Raw genomic sequence first — 19,880 nt, 5'->3', positions numbered from 1 at the left:
AATAGTTTGCTAACTTGCTAGGGAAAAAAACTTCAAAACTGTTAGATTTTGGCAAAATGACCAGAGCCGAGCCATCAATTGACATTTTGAGGTCTTCGTGAGGCATACATTATATTTTGAACTACTTTTTGCATCCCCAACAATAAAATCATACTAAAAGAAATAACTTAAGAGATATGATAACCTATCGTGATCATTGATAAAAAAAAATCTATTGTTAATCACAAGTGTAAATCAAGATTAACCATAGATCATACACAATCATAAATCATGAAAGAGAATTTTAGCAACAGATAAAATTTATAGTTCGTACTGCTGTGACTCAATTGACACAAAGCTCTCCAATAAAAGAGAAGATCTGCAACATTAGATGGCAACTAACTCATCGATCACCACATTATAAAACCTTTGGATTTCATAAACGTCTTCGTGTGTCACAAAGTTGATTACAACGCCTTTCCTCCAAGCCAACTTACTGCATCCGATTCAGTGGAATGTAGTTATCTGGTTGAGTTTACAGATCATAGTTAATGATTGATGAAAACATAATTTTAGATTACTAGAACCCAAATTACAAGAATCCTTATAAGTGTTTATTTATATTTTTATGGGTAAGCTAGACTTGAACCCACGACTAAGGATACTTGTTAAGAATTAGAGAGGACCCAGACCTGAATTCGTGCATAGTGAGTATTTATGTCGACTTTACGTAAGATGACGCTCTTGAGTGATGGCCAAAGGCCCATCGAGATCCCATAGTGTCTCCAGCTTCCACTCTTCCTTATCTACATTGACATAGAAAATCTTGATACCCTCCAGAGTGAGCTCCCCATGCTTCACAAGAATCGTCATGGTCTTGTATTAACGTGGCAGTGGTAAGAGAATCATGGATTTTTTTCCTTGATACCAGGGACAAAAAATCTAGGGTTCTCTCACCATTGCCATATCAGCCAGTGTCAAAGGACAGTAGGATGTGGGCCACTGAAGCACCAATGCCAACACGCTATTATCTATTCCATAATACTAATCATAAAATGACTTAGAAAAACATACGTGGTCAGTACTTGGTTGGCGTGACAAGTGCATAGAACCGTAGACTTTTTCCTTACGTACCCCTGAAGAAAAAGCTTCATAGGTCTATGCACCTGTCACATCAACCAAATACAGACTGACTACGATTTTTTCATAAACAATGAAATATTGGGTCAGATTCAAACACAGTGGTTATGCGGTAAAATATTAGAAATGGAGACTTCCTTCACGTGCTTTTGAGCTGTGATCCAATCCAAGTTGGTGCCACCTAACTCAAGTTGGGAATGCAGAGCTTCTACAGGAAGCACATCTGTTAAATAATCTCTTCTGATTGTTAAGTATGCTAAGTTTATTTAGGATTAATTGACCATTTTAGTATAATACAATTTATTTGCTAGCCGAATATTATATTGGGATGACTCTAACATAAAAAATTGAAACATTATTATAAAATTTGGGTTATTTTACTTCTTTAATTTTTACGACTTCTTGTTTTTAAATGAAGCGATTCCAAATTCATTCCCAAACGCTACTTATATCTTTTTGATATTCATATTCAACTAACGTCAACTAGAAAAAGTCAGGACTCAGGTGGCCAACTTGTATGGAATACTTTCATATATAAATCTATTGTATATAAGAAATCATGGGTCAATAAAATAATTGGCTTGCTTAACATGAGGACAGTTAAGCATTCACTATTGAATATTTTTTGAAATGTGATTTAGACTAATGTTTTTAAAATTCAATCAATGACTATTAGAAATTTAGGTAAAAATACTTAATGCACCTGCAGGAGGGCTTATTTATAAATCCTCCATACTTTTGAACAATAACTTGATAATCCAATTGGTAAACTTTTTCTTTCTTTATACACCCTCACCTTTCCTTTCACAAAAGTTTAGAAGTACCAAAAATATCCTTTCTCATGTCTCTTTTAAGAAACTTAAGTTTTTCAATTGCCAACCATTATGTAGATTTGTTAAGTGATCATGGAGAATGATATACTTTTTATTTCAACGGTTGGGATCCGTTGATTCTTAAGAATAACTCATGAAAAAACACTTGATCCCAACCTTTAAACACAAAATCCAATGATTGAGTATCTTGATGACACTAGTCCCAGAGATACTTATCCTGAGGATAAATCCCAACCATTGGATTTTGTGTTTAAAGGTTTGAGACCATGTATTTTTTCCATGAGTCATTCTTAGGAGTCAAAGATCCTGACCCTTATTTCAAAAATTTAGACATGCCTTTCAATTTGTCTTGATGATATGTGAGAATGAATAAAATTTGTCCGAGAATGATTATTCTTTGATTCAATTTGGTTGGATTGATTTACATTTACTAATATTAGTGAAAATGTATTTGCTTTCCTTCTCAAATTACTTTCATTTATTTTCACTTAGAATAATGCTGAAGTGACCTTAGGTTAGAACCTCATGTCACATTTCTTGACGTGAAAGTATATGGGAACCATAGATGTTTTTCATTGAGATGCGAGTGAAAAAGCTTATACGGTTCCTATTCACTTTCACGTCAAGAAGTGCAATATGAGGTTCTAACTTGAGGTCACTCTAGCACGACTCTTTCACTTAAACTAATATTCACAAAAAGCCATGATTCATCCACTTTTTTAGAAAATCTTGAAGAACTTGATCAACCATTGGTTTGATTTGATACAATTTTTTAAAATATCGATTTTGAAATACCCCTCTGCATTTTGGAGTATTTTTTAGATACACCCCATGTTTTCAGACTAATAACATATCCATGTTGTCTTCGGTAAAACTAATGTTTTAAAAATCGGACCTATCATTGATCCGTATGAATGAATGGGTTGGTCCAATAGGTGGGTCTAACCTATTGGACCCAAATATGAAATATTCAATAAATATTTTCGGTTTCTTCCTAAAATAAAGTAACTTTTACTTCAAAAACATGATTTAGTGTCACAAAATGATGTAGATTATAAGATTTTAAGAACTTTTATTCTAATTGATATTTTGGATAATGGACAATATGATCAATTGTAATTAATTGGAGTTTCTCTATTTAAAGGCCTTAAGGCCATTGTAAAAGGGGGGGAGAGGAAAGAGGAAGAGAAGAGAGGGGAAACAAGGGGGAAGAAAGATGAAGAGGTGGAGAGGAGGCTATGTAAATCTGAGATCTATAGTGAAACAGCTCATCGAGCCCGTGGACGTAGACACGTTTGCCGAACCATATAAAAAAACCTTTTTGTGTTCTTTCTCTTTTTTATTTTTTCATGATTTATTGGTAAATGATCTTGTTAAAAATTAAATCTCGAGATCAATCACAAAAATTACCTCACACATTTTGTATCATTATGTGTCAGATTGCTATAAAACAATATGTTTTTAAGTAGATGTGTAGTTGTATATAATGTCTATATAATGCTGAAAAGCTAAAGCAAGTGTATATTCTTATGAGAAACAGAATATAAAAGTAAATTGGAACCGATATAAGTTCACATAGTTTTCGAGTTAAGAGTTTTCTACCCTTCTACAATATATGCATGTTTACATAAATGAAAATCCTTACCCCTCTGTAAATATCACAAAATCAAGTCAAGTATGACAATGGTTGTCATGAAAAGAACCTACGGAGATGAGCTGAAAAATATTCTCAATTGAAAATAAGTTCTTTGAAGTAGTTGTTGAGAGAAGAGGAAAGCTGTGCTAGATGAGCTGAAAAATATTCTCAATTGAAAAGAATTTCCTTTTTCTTTAATACAAATGATTGAACATGGTGAGCAAGTCTTTGTTAGGATCATTTATTTTTGTAGTAAGTTTGTGGGTTTAATTTTATTTTTTAATTGTATCCGCAGCAACTGATAGCTTCGGCGCTTCAGCTCCACCAATGGTACAACCTACTCCAAGGAAAAGTTGCTGTGGACTGCTTGATGTTCTAATGGGTTGCCTGCAATAGATAATTCTAGGGGAACAAAACTTGTCTTGAGAAATCTATTTGTTTATTTACACAATTACTTCCTAAATATGTGGAAGCTTAGTTGTGTCAACGATCATCACAACTAGTTTTAAAGTGCTAGATGGTCACAATAACAAAGAAGATCTGAACCAGGACTCAAAAAGAAGTTTATGTTTCAAAATTTCTGTGGTATCAGAAGCATAGGCACGGACCATGATTTGTCTGCTAATGGCTCTTTCTTCACGAGGTGTGGCACAGCTCTTTGGACCCACTTACATTATGTAAATTGTTTGTGATTAGTGGCCATAAATGTTGTTGATTCGACTCAAATTTCACCTATTTTATAATATTTCTTCATGTGCAAGTTACTATTTTATTATTATTGGTGGGTTGAACCTATTGGCTTCTACTTTTGAGTCAGTTGTAGGTCCTACTCGATCCAATCCGAATCATAATCCAACTATTACGAAGTTGGATCATAATATCTTAGTCGTTGATCAATAAATGATTTGGGTGATGGAGATGCCGAAACCCAGAGTGGCTTCATTGTAATGTTTTTGGTTATTTTCTTTTCCTTAAAATTTTAATCTTACATCGACCAAATAAAAGACAACTTTTCAAATTGTGACTTATCTTCGAACGCAAATGATTTGTAGTGTACCAAGCAGGGTCTCAATAACAAATCCATCATATGGGGGCCAATATATATTATTCCGCCAAGTAACTACCATACTAGTCTCCAGTTTGTATTAATTAATCAAATTGCCAAAGCTTAGGAGTTATCGTCTTAGTGACATATCATAGTCCATCCAACAAATAGTTTAAGTTCATTCAATCAATTGGATTTCTTGGTCTATCAGCTCTCTTTTATATGGAATCACTAAGGGACATTTAGATTGAATTCTAGAATCGTGATTTTTGCTCATAACGCAATTTTAAAATCCGATATTAAGTTTGGTTCTGACCAGAAAAGTGATTCTCAAAACATTTAGAATTGGAAGTCCGCTAGAATAAAAAAAAAAAATGAGTGACTTTTTGCTCATGGTGATCATAGACTCTTCCCTACGTGCCAACGTCAATCATATCAAGGTAGTTTTGTAGGTAAGAAGGGTAGTTTTGTAAATTAGGGATGCCATTTAATCCACGTGGCTCATGTGATTGGTGGATCCCAGATTTCTGTGAGCTTTGTGAGAAAAACAAATTTCATAAAAAAGGGTATGAAACTTGTTTGGTACATTTTATGACTATAAGAAGACTATGATTTTAGATTCTAAAATTAATTTTCGAAAACAATGTAATCAATTCCAAATTATTTCAATCAATTTTCATGATCTGACAATTTAAAATTTGAATCTAAACATCCGAATCAAATGCTCCATATGAATTTATGGCACATGCATCACAATATGAAAAAAGACTGAATTTGACAAACCAAGGGGTTGAATTGGCGTCAAACTTTTCATTGTCAAATTCAACAGATCGAAACTATAAAATTAATGAAGGATGGGGGAAATTCAACAACTCTAAGCCATCAAATCTAGGAATATTAGGGATTTTGACAGTTCTAGACCGTCAAAATTCAATTTCTAAAATTCGTGGGCCTTGGCCCATCAATTTTTTTTGTCGAATTTTCCAATTTTTACGTAATGCATCCACATGGTAAAAAGAAATAAATGATAACACCGACATGAGTGGAAACACAATAATAGTGGGTGGGGCCACCGAAGCATCAACCAATGACTTTGAGATAAGAGCAAATATTTAAGGGAAAAGTACTTAAAGGATTCCCATGGAGGGACTTCTTTCTAAATAGTTCGTAAGTTTAGGATGATAGCTTGGCAGGACATTTAACAAACGTTTCATTTCTTTTCTTTTCTAAATGGTCCCTCCTTATTGGTGAACTGACCGTTTTTTTTATTTACTGTCGAGTTCACCACTTTTTGTTTATTGTCGAACTCAGTGCTTTTTATTAACTGTCGAGTTCACAATTCTTATTGTCAAACTCACAGCTATTTACTATTGAATTTAATACTTTTATTTATTGTCGAAGTTGATGCTTTTTATTTATAGTCGAGTTCACCACTTTTTAAATAAGAAGTGGTGAACCGGACACACGTAAAACCACCCATTTTCAATTTTTGAGTTTTTTCGACTACAATACATGGAAACATCGACTAAAAACTTGATATAATGACTTATTTAGACGATTTCAACTCAAAAGAACCATTCTTGATCGATTTTCATCCAAAAACTAAGCAAAAAAAGGTTAAAAAATCCTAATTCTTTTTTATATACATCTTCAAAATATTTGAAAATCCCTTTGAAAAAAACTTCTTCCTTCTTAAAATCTTTCTTAAAGAACGGAGTATTCGAAACTTGATTGAGATGCTAAAAATCCAATTTTTTTGGATGAAAACGATGGGTTTGAACTGTTAGAGCATTCAATCGTGAGAAATATGGGAGATGAGATCCAAGAACTATTAAGAAAAGAAAAATTTACTAAATGGACTATTAAGAAATTGCCTAAAACTTAGGAACTATTTAGAAAGAAATCCCTCTAGTGAGTGTGCTTTAAGAAAATTTTCCAATATTTAATTAATATTGAAAAATATACTTTCCTTACTCACATAGTAAAATTTTAACTTTCATTAAGGGTCGTTGAGCTCAAGTGGATGACCACATTTGCAATCCAACATGACAACCCTCTAGATTTCATGGAAAAACTCAGATACTAAAAAAAAAATCAAAGGTTTTTAAAATTGACAGCAACAAAACTTCCACAAAACTCCTAAATATATAGAATTAAAATTCAATTGCAAAAAAAATATTTTTTTTTCTTCAGATTTCATATAATTTTATCCCTCTAGAACTCTGTCAGGGGTAGAGCCAGGATTTTCTTGTAGTGGGGGCAAACTATGATTAGTTGTATAGTTGAAAAACTTGAATGGAGGGTGTGAGGAAAATTGGAGGGAGATGAGGGTGTGAGGGAAAATGGGGAGAGAGGTGACGGAGTGGAGACAAATGGGGCATGTAATTAGTTGAAAATATATGGGTGTCTCAAAGTTTTGTGGGGGCAATTGCCCCCACCAGCTCCTTACTAGCTCCACCCTTGAACCCTGTGGCATTGGATCATGTTTTGGATGCTACAAAGGAAGTTCAACAACCCGTCGTGAGAGTTGAAAGATCTTATTAAATTTGTAAGGCTAGTAATATGATATATAAAATGTTGTCGAAGTGGCAAGTAGCTATCAGGTTCACCTAAAATAAAAACAATGCCAAAAATTTGAATGTGTCGATGTTCCCCCTCGAAGTCTCCTCTCCACACCTTTATTTTTTTGTGATAAGTTCTTCAAAGTTGCAACCCCTATAATATATATAATTAGCGCAGTGTGAAATGCAGTCACTTCAGCATTACTATTTTCATATAATTCTTTTGACTTCTTCAAGGTAGTGTGAACCCGAAGACCTGCAAGCTTCAGAATTTTTTGATGTCCGCATGTCTTGTAGGGCCACTGAAGGCGACAAGAAGTCGCACCAATAATAGCGGGTGAGGCCACTGAAGCACGACCATTGACCTCTAGTCGTTAAATTAAAAGTGAAATGGTCCTTCTAACCTTACTAACTTAGTAGGGATTTTACCCTCATTAAGGTCCTTAGCCATTCAAAAACATTATCCGATGCTTCAGAGTTGTAGAGAAAGAAGTTCTATGAATTTGAAAAAAAGATATTAAAAAAAAAAAGGTTATCATTACTGAATTTCTTTTTTAAATTTGAAAGTTACGTAAATGTTTGGTAACCGTTCATTTTCAAAACATAAGTTCTAGCTCAAAAAAAATTATTTTCTGAATATTTTTTAGTCTAAATTTTTTTATGAGACTTAGAAGACTATGGGATTGGATTTCTGATGTAGTAATCAATTTGAGCAGAACAAACCCTAGTAAGACGCACAATCTTACTATGTTAGTAAGGAAAGGGTTTCACAAAGTGAAACTCTCTCCTAAACTACTAAACTCTCACTCTCAGCTTTAACCTTAAAAAAAAAATAATAATAATAAATAAATAAATAAATAAAAGGAAATGCAGATCCACTCACATTTTTGTATCACAAATTACATTAGTTTGTCAACTTTATTACTCAACAAACCTTACTTTAGGAACCAAGCTAGACTAAATACTTAATAAGATGTGAAATCTTAATGAGAGTTGTTGGGCCACAAGAGTAATCACATACACCACAGCTTTCTGCAAGACCTGATGCATGCGGTGTGAGGGGATTGCGTGTAACTCAAAAATTAGTCGGGTGCTCTAAGATTATTGATATTTAACCTATAAAAAGAAAAATAAAATTATTGATATCAATAATCTATGAGAATTGCCAAAGTTAAAGTGATTTTCAATTAACATAAAAGAGTCCACATCCTATGCACCCAGGGTGAAGGAATGAAACCCTCCTCCCACACCTCAATACATGACACATTAGGCACATTTCAAGGAAAATCTGAAAATAAGATATTTTAGGGTTTAATTCCTTGAATGCGGCAAACGTGATTAGAGAATCATGGATTTTTTTTCCTTGATACAAGGGATAAAAAATCTTGGGTTCTCTCACCATTGCCATATCAACAAAGTGTCGAAGGATGATGTTAATTTGAAAATATTCAATGCAATAATAGGATGTAGGCCACTGAAGCACCAATGCCAACGTGTTATTATCTATTTCATAATACTAATGATAAAATGACTCGAAAAAACATACGTGGTCCGTACTTGGTCGACGGGACAAGTGCATAGAATTATAGACTTTTTCCTTGTGTACCCCGAAGAAAAAGATCCACGGTTCTATGCACTTGCCACATCAACAACATATAGACCGAGTACGATTTTTTCATAAACAATGAAATATTGGGTCAGATTCAAACACAGTGGTTATACAATAATTGATTAGAAATGAAGACTTTCTTTCACATGCTTTTGAATTGTAATCCAATCCAAGTTGGTGCTACCTAACTCAAGTTGGGAATGCAGAGCTTCTACAGGAAGCACTTCTGTTAAATAATCTCTTCTGATTGTTAAGTATGCTAAGTTTATTTAGGATTAATTGACCATTTTAGTATAAAACAATTTATTTGCTAACCAATTATTTTGGGATGACTCTATCATAAAATCTCTTACATAAAAAATTGAAGCATTATTATACAATTTGGGTTATTTTACTTCTTTCTTTTTTACAGCTTCTTGTTTTTAAATGAAGAGATTCCAAACTCATTCCCAAACGCTAGTTATATCTTTTTGGATATTCATGTACAACTAAGGTCAACTAGAAAAAGTCAGGACTCAGGAGGCCAACTTGTATATAAGAAATCATAGGACAATAAAATAATTGGCTTGCTTAACATGAGGACAGTTGAGCATTCACTGTCGAATATTTTTAGAAATGTGATTTAGACTAATGTTTTTAAAATTCAATCAATGACTACAGGAGGGCTTCTTTTTTAAATCCCCCATACTTTTGGACAATAACTTGATAATCCAATTAGTAAACTTTTTGTTTCTTAATACACTCTCACCTTTCTTTTTACAAAAGTTTTCAAGTACCAAAAATATCCTTTCTCATGTCTCTTTTAAGATTTCAATTGCCAACCATTATGTAGATTTGTTAAGTGATCATGGAGAATGATATACTCTTTCTTTCGAGGGTTAGGATCATTCATTATTTCTTGAAGTTCGATCTCTCCCCCGAATGAACCATGTAGCCAAGAGAAACCATGAATCATAATTAAAGTGCTTGCCCCACCCATGAGTAAATATTTCGTAATAGTCTTATTAGACCGTATAACTCTCTTGGTATAACCAGATGAAAGGTAGGAGTATAAATTGAAATATTCTAAAGCTACAAAGATAGTTATTAAATTGTTAGCACCACATAAAAGCATTCCTCCTAGATTAGCTGTTAATACAAATAACAGACCTTGTTATAGCCATTTATATACATTCAATATACTCTATGAATAGAGGGCATTGTCCCTTAGTTCTTACCAACCTTCGATGTGTAATCGACATGTTGCTAGCTTATTATCGATCGAATAAGAATCATTGATTCCCTCTGCTATGACTCATGAAAAACACACATGATCCCAACCCTTTAGACACAAAATCCAATGGTTAAGTATCTTGATGACACAAATCTCAAAGATACTTATCCCGAGGATAAATCCCAACCATTGGATTTTGTGTGTAACGGTTTGAGACCATGTGTTTTTTTCATAAGTCATGCTTAGGATTCTAGGATCCTTACCCCTATTTCAAAAATTTAGATGTGCTTTCAATTTGTCTTGATGATATGTGAGAATGAATAAAATTTGTCGGAGAATGATTATTCTTTGATTCAATTTGGTTGGACCGATTTACATTTACTAATATTAGTGAAAATGTATTTGCTTTCTTTCTCAATTTACTTTCATTTATTTTCACTTAGAATAATGTTGAAGTGACCTTAGGCTGGAACCTCATATCACACTTCTTGACGTGAAAGTATATGGGAACCATAGATATTTTTCATTGAGATACAAGTGAAAAGCATATACGGTTCCTATCCACTTTCACGTTAAGAAGTGCAATATGAGGTTCCAACTTGAGGTCACTCTAGCATGATTCTTTCACTTAAACTAATATTCACAAAAAGCCATGATTCATCCACTTTTTTAGAAAATCTTGAAGAACTTGATCAACCATTGGTTTGGTTTGATCTAATTTTAACAATATCAATTTTGAAATACCCCTTTGCATTTTGGAGAAATTTTGAGATACACCCCATGCTTTTAGAGTAATAACATATCCATCTTGTCTTTGGTAAAACTAATGTTTTAAAAATCAGACCGGTCATTGACCTATATGAATGAATAGGTTGGTCCAAAGTGGTCCAATCAGTGGGTCTAATCAGTTGGACCAAATATGAAATATTCAATAAATATTTTAGATTTCTTCCTAAATTCAGGTAACTTTTACTTCAAAAACATGATCTAGTGTCACAAAATGATGTAGATTATAAGGCTTAAGAACTTTTACACACACACACAAAAAAAAGGAAATTTTACACAAAATAATAATAATGATGAATAAAAAAAGGAAATGTCTCCTGTAGATTTGAATTTGAAAATTAAATTTAAGAATTTAGTGGATTTTCATTTTCAAAGCATGGATTAAGCCTGAACGAGACTTGGTGCTCTAAGCTGACTTTCTTTTCGAAGCTAGTGGATTGGTTCGACCTTCAAGGTTAATTTTGAAGATGATAGATTGACTAGTTTGAATATCCCAAATTTCGAGAAGAAAAATCAAGAATAATGATTTTCTAACTCACCCCTACGCTTTCATCACAAAATTGCAGATCATTTGCATCAAGATATGTAGAGTCATAAATCTTTTTCTTGTGTATCCTAGAGGCAAATGATCTATAGTTCTGTGATGGGAGTGGCAGGATATCACAAGTCAAAAATCAATTATTCTTTTGGATTGAAGATAAAGATGATAAATTGATTAGTTTGAATATCCCAAATTTTGAGAAGAAAATCAAGAATAATGATTTTCTAACTCACCCCTACACCTTCATCACAAAATTATAGATCATTTGCATCGAGATATGTAGAGTCATAAATCTTTTTCTTGTGTATCCCAGAGGCAAATGATCTACAGTTCTGTGATGGGAGCGGCAGTGAAACAGTGAAAATGGCATGAGACTAATTGTTAAGATTTGTACTCCTTTACTCCGAAAGTTTGAGTTGCAAGAAGCTATTAAGCCATCTTTTCTAAGTTTTTAATTTTTTTCTTCTAAATCTCCTTATTTCTATAGAAAATTGATTTTATATAAATAATAATAATAAAAAATAAATAAATAATTAATTAATTAATTAATTATCAAGTAAAGCTAATTGGACTAAGTAAGTTTTAAAATTATGATTTGTTGAAGCATATAACTAGTTAGTGAAACAGTGAAAGAACTTTTCTTTCTTAAGATTTTTTATATAAAAGAGTAAGCTTGGCCTTATTAATATAGTATGATTTCAAATCTTACAAAGGGTCGTTGAGTTTACCTTATGACATCCTAAACATGATCCAATTCCACAAGGATACAGAGGACAAAATTCTACAAGCTTTTTTCAAAAAAAACTTTAAAAAGATTATTTTTCACCATTAAATTATAATTTTAAATTGCGAGTTTGATAGTCGGTCCATTTTCAAAACCTTGGATCAAGCCCCAAAATAGTTGTTGTTTTTTCTTTTCTTTTTTTGAACTGAGTTTTTACATGAAATCTAGTGGCCTGTGGTGTTGGATTGTCAATTTGGTTATCCATTTGTGTTGAATGAGCCTTAGTATGATTTGAAATCAAATCATACTAAGTAGAGTATTTCTCTACATACTAATATGCGGGATTTAGTCGACAGAACTAATTGTTGTATTTTTATTACAAAAACTCCCTTGGAGTTCTGACAGCTCCAAGAGAACCTTATTTCGCATCAATTTGTGGCATCCAACCCATGCCACAAGGCTATAAAAGACAAAAATTTAAGAACTTAAAAAAAAAAAAAAAAAAAGTTAATTTTCACTATTTTATTTTAGTTTTAAATTTGGAAGTTCGGTACCGTCCATTTTCAACACCTTCGATTAAGTTCCAAAATGAATTTGTATTTTTTAATGTTTTTCTTTTGGAAAGTTTTTCCATGAAATCTAGAAGACTAAGGTGTTGGATTATCAATTTGATAATCCATATGGGCGCCAACGACCCTTGGTAAGATTTGAAATCTTTCTAAGCTAGTTATGCTAGCTTGATTCATGAAGTAAGGTTTGTTTAGTAACAAACTTGATAGTGTGAGGGAGTCTTTTTAATATAATCTCTAAAAAAAAAAATTTTTTTTTGGAGGGGGGGTATATGAAAAACATATTTTGAATTTTTTTGTGTGGGCCATTCCCTATCCCTGTATAGTTCTCCCCCGATTGTAATATCGCTTACATTAAAAAAAAAAAAAAAAAAAAAAAAAAGCTAGGTGGCATATTTAAAATCACATGTATTTGAAAGGGCTTATTTATAATTTAAAATATCAATTAAAGAGTGATTTCCAACATAACACAGTAAATTGGATTTTTTTTTGTTTTTTTTGTTTTGAAATAACCTACATTATTTTATAATGATATGGATTGCAAATTTTTTGTTTTGTTTTTTTTAATAATCAAAATGACCTTTGATCATATTAAGTTTAAATGTTACAGTAAGGGCATTTTTTGAAATCCAAATTTTAATGTCGAATCATTTCTACTCCATCTTCAGTCATTATAATGGTAAAGAAATTTAAGTATTATTATGAAATTGGAGCCGATTTATTCATAACAAATAGAGTTAATTTATTTTCTGCTTTTTATTTCTGCGTGGAGCAATTCCAAGGCCACTTTACTAAAAACAAGGTAAATAGCTCCTGAAAAACTATTTTGAGAATCAAAATAACACGAGAAACGAGGTCCAACCTCATTCCAAACACTACCTAAATTGAAATACTGCCTGCTAGAAAAAGTCAATAAGAACTTACCAAAAGAAAAATAATAAGGTCAGTAGGAGGCCGGCCTAAATTACTTAATAGACACTGTGGGAGGGGCTTCTTTCTGACCATTCCCTAACTTTTAAGCGGTAGGCCATTATTCCATTTAGTAAACTTTGTATATCTAAATGGCCTCTCGTCCTCATCTCTTCTTATAATATTTTTGAGTCCCAATTTATTATTTTCTCATCTTTTTACATACTTAGATTTTTCAACAACGATTATAATAATTTATGACATTTTTTTATTATCCTGAATGAAAAATAGAGAATAATAAACTTATAATATTGAAGCTTTTTAGATTGATTACAATAATTTATAACAAAAATTTTGAAGTAGATGGGATTCAAAATTTTATAAAGATGTAGTCATTATTATAATATTATATATAAACGTTACCAATTCAGGCTAGCCTCCTATTGACCTTTTTTTTTATTGAATAATGATGAATGCACGTGGTATTGGTACACGATTGACAGGGCAAAGAAACAGAACCATACATCTTTTTCCTGTGTATCTCAATGAAAACGTTCTATGGTAATGTGCAATGAAGATACTTTTGGTATTTCAAGATTTTATTGTCCAAACAAAATAGTCAAAGGACCTTCTTTCCTAACAAGGCGGTCCAATGACTTAGTAAGTATCCTTTTTTAAAAAATTTAAAAATTATTATTTTTTAATAAATAATAATTAAATAAATTTTCCTATAATAATTGATCACAAATGGAGACTTTTCTCATTAGTCCCAAATCCAAGCACTATTTACAGATTTTCCCTTAAAGTTGGAACAACTCTTTTTAAAAAAATCTTAAAATTTAAATTTGATTAAGATAAATAATCTTTTAACGAAATTCTAGTAAGACACTCTTACAAAATTGGAGATAATAGGATACCCCTCCCTCAGCAAAATGTAAGCCACCTTGACCAAAAAGTCAGCATCATTGTCTTAATCTGGGCAAAATGCACCGGCCTATGCCTTCGGCACAGACCTAATTTATTTTAGGCTTTTATTGGGCTTGCACCTTATGTTCTTAAAGGGTTTTGGTGCAATCTTTATCTTGTACGATTTTTGGGCTCTCTCACGCTTAGTACAGAAAAAGTGGTGTGTCTATAACATGAAAATTGAATTTTCACAGTTATATATATATATATATATATATATATATATATATATATATATATATAATTTACCAACTTCAAATGATGTTATAAAGGGAGATGAGGTTGAAGGATCATTTAGAAAAATCACATCCATAGGATACATTATTTTATAGCAAGTTGGATCTCTCCATCATTTTTTGTCTTGATTGGGCACTTTCTAATCTACCATCTTCGTAACCTTGAGTTTGTTTTCTACAAAAAAATTCTTGATCTTCAAAGAGATTAAAAACTTCTTGCCGAAGACCTATTGATTTTTCTTATGAAAATTTGGAATATTAAACTACTTAATTTATATTATATTCAAACTCTTAATTATTATTTTTTACCAAAATTTCATGTTCTTTAAACTTCCCCAAAATCCTATCTTCATATTAGGGTTTGAGACTTGAAAGAGAGAGAAAAATAAATCTTGAAGGTGAATTTGAGAGTATTTTTTATTTATTTATTTATTATTATTATTATTATTATTTTGCTAATTTCACTCTCTACCCTTTAGGATGCAATGTAAAAAGTAGAAAATAACTCTAGAAGAAAATAAATAAAAAAACTAAAAAAATTATAATATCAACATTGGTATTGTCAATAACTGTATTTGTATTACAATAACAAAATTGAACTCAACGATAAAAATAGTGAACTCTAGAATAAAAAATGTTGTACCATGACACTACAAAGTGACTCAGATTTTTTTTGTTTTTTCGACCTTGACATTAGGTATATCTTTTTGAAATACACAACATGCTTATATTATTATTGTGAAACCTACACTCAAATCAAATCTTACATTGAAATCTTTGAAAATTTAGAATGCCAACTTCATTTGTCACTTTTTGTTTCAAATCGCCGAAATAAATCGAAGTATACATCCAAGTGTCAAAATTAGGAGTATATCATCCACAGTCAAAATCATTGGAAATGAGATTTGAAAAAAATGTAATTTAGGTATTTCCAAAAATATAATAAATTAAAGAGTCATGATGAATGTACACGGTCATGGTATGTGGCTGATGTGGCAAGGACATAAAATCATAGGTCATCTCCATTGGGATACACAGGAAAAAGATATGCGGTTCTGTGTCCTTGCCACTTCAATCGCGTATCCAATCGCGCGCATTCATCATTATTCTAAATTAAATGGTGATGGGGTTGAGGGACTATTAGAGAATGGACTATCAAGATACAGTCCAAAACTCTGAGGACTAGTTAGAGATAAAACTCTCCCACAAGGTATTTTAAGCATTTATAGTAGCCAAGTTGGATCTCCTCATCATATCAAATGGACTTCAGGTATATAATCATAAATTTAAAAATAAAGAGGTGTATAAAGTATTTTAAAATATTCAGAGGAGTAAACTCTAAAATCTAAAACACCAGTTTCTCCACCCCAGGGATCCCATACTTTCTCAGTCCTCTGCCTCTCTTGTAAACCAAACAGAGTGTTCTCAGTCCTCTCTCTTGTAACCAGTAACCAGTAACCAGTAACCAGTAACCAGCAACCCAAACAGAGTGTTTTGGTGTGTATGCGCTACTTCCAGCTCCCACGCCCTCACCTCCCTCCGAATTTCTCCCTAAAATCATTCATCTTCAAGTTCTTCAACCATACAACTAACCATAATTTGCCCCCACTACAAGAAAATCCTCGCTCCGCCCCTGCTTCTAGCTGTGTTCTTCAGAGATTCTGTTCTCAAACAATCCCTACGCCTCACCTCTTTCTCACAGTTTTTTTTTTCTTTACCAACTCTAACTCTCCCTCTCTCTCTCTCTCTCTCTGAAACAAAAGCTACTCATCATTCCCCCTTGTTTGCGTCTCAAGCAGAAGCAGCAACAGAAATGGAGGTAGCTGTTACATCCGCTGTAGAAGTTCTCACGAAAACAATTTGTGCTTTTGTCCCTAACAAGAGAAATTTTCAATCCCTTATGCATAAAGTGGACAATTTGGGAAAGATAACAGAGGAGGTAGAACAATTGGTCCAAATAGCTCGGAGGAAAGGAGATATTATCAATCGAGGAGTTGAAGCGTGGCTAGAAATGGTTTACCAATTTCGACGTGAGGCAATAGAATTAATTGAGAGATCCGAAAATACCAATGGCTGTTTCAATTGGTTGTTTTCCGCTTTTCATTTAAATAAAACAACAATGAATTTGATTGACATCGCAGAAGATCTCCTAAATGAACGACGATCCTTCAGTTCCATATCATATCCTGCACTTCCTCCCAGCAGCATTCAATCCATTATTTCCAGTAGTACTGGATATTTTCTGGATTTTGAATCCATAGAATCTGCCAAGAACCAAATCATCGAAGCTTTGAAGGATGAGAAGATCAAAGTAATTGGTGTATATGGGATGGCTGGGGTAGGCAAAACCACCTTGATGAAACAAGTTGAAACATTAGTGCGACGAGAATATCTTTATGACGAGGTTCTGATCGTGACCGTGTCTCATAATCCAGTCTTGAAAAACATTCAAGATGAAATTGCAGAGAGACTCGGGATGAAATTTGAACAGGAGAGCGAACGGATGAGAGCACGAAAGCTATGGATGAGATTGGAGCACGAGAAACGGGTCCTTATAATCTTGGATGATCTGTGGAAGCGTCTGGATTTAGCTGATGTGGGAATCCCTTACGGAGATTACCACAAGGGTTGCAAAATTGTGATAACCACCAGAAACCTAAATCTATGTGGTCACATGGATGCAAACTCGACAATTGAAGTTAATGTACTATCGGAACAAGATTCATGGAATCTGTTTCGACAGGCTGTCAGTGGTACCATAGAGTCTCCTACTTTGCTCAAATTCGCTACGGAGGTTCTTAATCAATGTGGAGGTTTGCCGTCAGCAATTATGACAGTTGGAAGGGCATTGCGAAAAAAGGACCAAATTGTGTGGGAGGATGCAGCACGACAAATGAGGCTGTCTACGTTTCATGATATGCAAATTGTCAACTCCTCGATCAGGTTGAGCTACGATTACTTGGTAAGGGAAGAAACCAAAAGATGCTTCTTATTTTGTTGTCTTTTCCCTAGAGGCTTGAAATTTACCAAGGATGAATTGTTGTTGTATGTGATGGGAGACGAGCTTCTTCGAGATGAAGCCACCTTAGAGGAAGCAAGGAATAGATTGCATGGGATGCTAGATGTCCTTGTATCTTCATGTCTCTTATTAAAAGAAGATGAGGATGGAAAGGTAATGATGCATGATGTTGTTCGGAGTGCAGCCATATCAATTGCACATGAAGAAATCAATGGGTTTATCATTAAATCCGATGTGGGTTTGAGACGCTGGCCAGATGCAGAAAATTTAAGGAGATTCATGCACATGTCTCTTATCAAAAACAAAATCAGTAAGTTCCCTAATCAACCTGAATATCCACGACTCTTGACCTTGTCATTGTCACGGAGTTTTTCTTTTGAGAGACTGCCTGATGGGTTCTTTGAAAGGATGACATCCCTTGTCACTCTAGATCTAAAAAGGACTGATATTTCATCACTACCACCATCACTCTCGTGCCTTGCGAACCTTCGAACACTTCTTCTAGATCATACTTCACTAAGTGATATATCTCTAGTTACAGAACTGAAGGAACTCGAAATACTCTCTCTGAGTGACAATAAGATTGAAAGATTGCCGACAGAAATAGGGAAGTTGACCAATCTAAAGTTGCTAGATTTGTCAAAAAACCGCCTTCTTAAAACTATCCCACTGAAAGTGTTTTCGAGCTTCTCTTGTTTAGAAGAATTATATATGATGGGAAGTTTTGATGCGTGGGAGATTGATGGAATAGGAGATGGATGTAATGCTAGATTAACCGAGTTGGCATCCTTAAAATACTTGACTATTCTAGACATAGACATATGTGATGTCAGATGTTTGTCCAGAGATATCTCCATAAATTTGGGAAACTTGACAAAGTTTCGTATATGCGGGAGTGGGAGAGGAAGCGAATGGAAGCCTAAATTCCCGAGGGCAATGAGACTAAATATCACTTCAGCTCCACTTTCAAATTGGGTTAAACTGTTATTGAATCAAACAGAAGAGCTCGATCTTTACGATTGCCCGCGTCTCAAGAATATTGTCCAACTTGATAGAGGAAGATTTAACATCTTGAAGTTTCTTCGCATAAGACAATGTATTGGAACGAGATATCTTATGAGTGTGGTGGAGGAGCCTTCGGAAGCTGCATTTAGTAACTTGGAGGTATTAGACATTCAGAGTATGAATAATTTAGAGGCAATTCATTTTGGACCACTCCCAAATGGATTCCTTGAGAAGTTAAAACTGTTATCTCTACGTGATTGTATCAAAGTCACGAATGTTTTATCTTCTGATTTGTTGGCAAGGATGCAAAATTTGGAAAAATTGGAGGTAGAGATGTGCGATGAGTTGGAAGAGGTATTTGACTCAGAGGAGCTTGAGGTAGGGCATGCTTCAATCCCCAACTTAAAAGAGCTACATTTACGCGATCTACCGAAACTGACTACCATCTGGAAGGGAATGTGGAAAATAATACAATCAGAGGAAAATGAAGAAGAGGCTGAAATTATCGAAGAGGAGGTGAAATTAATGGAGATCAAATATTACTATGTCTCTAGCAATTTTCCATCATCTCCAATCTTCCCGAATCTAAAAGTGCTGGAAATCTCGAGTTGTAATACGCTAAAGCACCTCTTCCCAATAGAACTAGTTCGAGACTTGTTACTACTACAAGTACTTAAAATTAAAAATTGCGAGGAGATGGAGGAGATAATTTTAAGCGCTGAAGCAGATGAAGAGGACAAGAGGGTACTCCCTCAATTGAAGACCCTGGAACTAGTCTATCTACCAAAGCTCTCCAATGTGCACCAAAGGGGTTTACTTTTTGATTGGCCTTCCTTAGAAGATCTAAGCGTGGAGGAGTGTCCGAATTTGAGCAGGCTCCCTTTAGGCCACTGGAGTGCACCCAAACTAAGAAAGATTGAAGGAGTTAATGTTGAATCGTTTGATTGGGAAGACCCAAGGGTCAGGGAACGCCTACAACCCCTTTTCAAGCAGGTAATTCTTTTGGCTTAACCCTTCTGTTTCGCCTTTAAATTTCATAAAACTAGATTTACATTTTTTTCTAAAATAAATCTGAAATTAATATCTTTTCCCTTTCCCATTGCCTGTTA

The 19,880-nt window shown here is 33.6% G+C and overlaps 1 protein-coding gene and 1 long non-coding RNA gene across 6 annotated transcripts in view; one reads left to right on the top strand and one right to left on the bottom strand.

Moving 5' to 3' along the window:
* Nucleotides 1-163: 163 nt before the first annotated feature.
* On the bottom strand, nucleotides 164-946 carry LOC147388485 (uncharacterized). Its single transcript, XR_015170785.1, has 2 exons — nucleotides 672-946; nucleotides 164-504 (listed from the first exon to the last, which is right to left on the bottom strand). It is a non-coding gene; the product is annotated as an uncharacterized LOC147388485 (long non-coding RNA).
* A 15,180-nt stretch (nucleotides 947-16,126) lies between these two features.
* Nucleotides 16,127-19,880, top strand: part of LOC147388481 (putative disease resistance protein At4g27220) — a 51,143-nt gene continuing 47,389 nt past the window's right edge. For 4 of the 5 annotated variants that reach the window (XR_015170413.1, XR_015170412.1, XR_015170411.1 and 1 more), the window contains exon 1: nucleotides 16,130-19,764. Coding sequence is in view for 1 of the 5 variants with exons in the window: in XM_086417580.1 (XP_086273706.1) it covers nucleotides 16,561-19,764 (3,204 nt within the window). In the remaining 4 variants the exon portion in view is untranslated. Of the gene's footprint in view, nucleotides 19,765-19,880 lie in introns of all 5 variants that reach the window. The other variant, XR_015170414.1, reaches the window with a different exon arrangement.

The sequence above is a fragment of the Akebia trifoliata genome, chromosome 12, assembly GCF_017979445.1.
Source record: "Akebia trifoliata isolate Shusen 1 chromosome 12, ASM1797944v1, whole genome shotgun sequence".
In the NCBI taxonomy this organism is placed as follows: domain Eukaryota; kingdom Viridiplantae; phylum Streptophyta; class Magnoliopsida; order Ranunculales; family Lardizabalaceae; genus Akebia; species Akebia trifoliata.
This window is presented reverse-complemented; position numbering and strand designations above follow the sequence as displayed.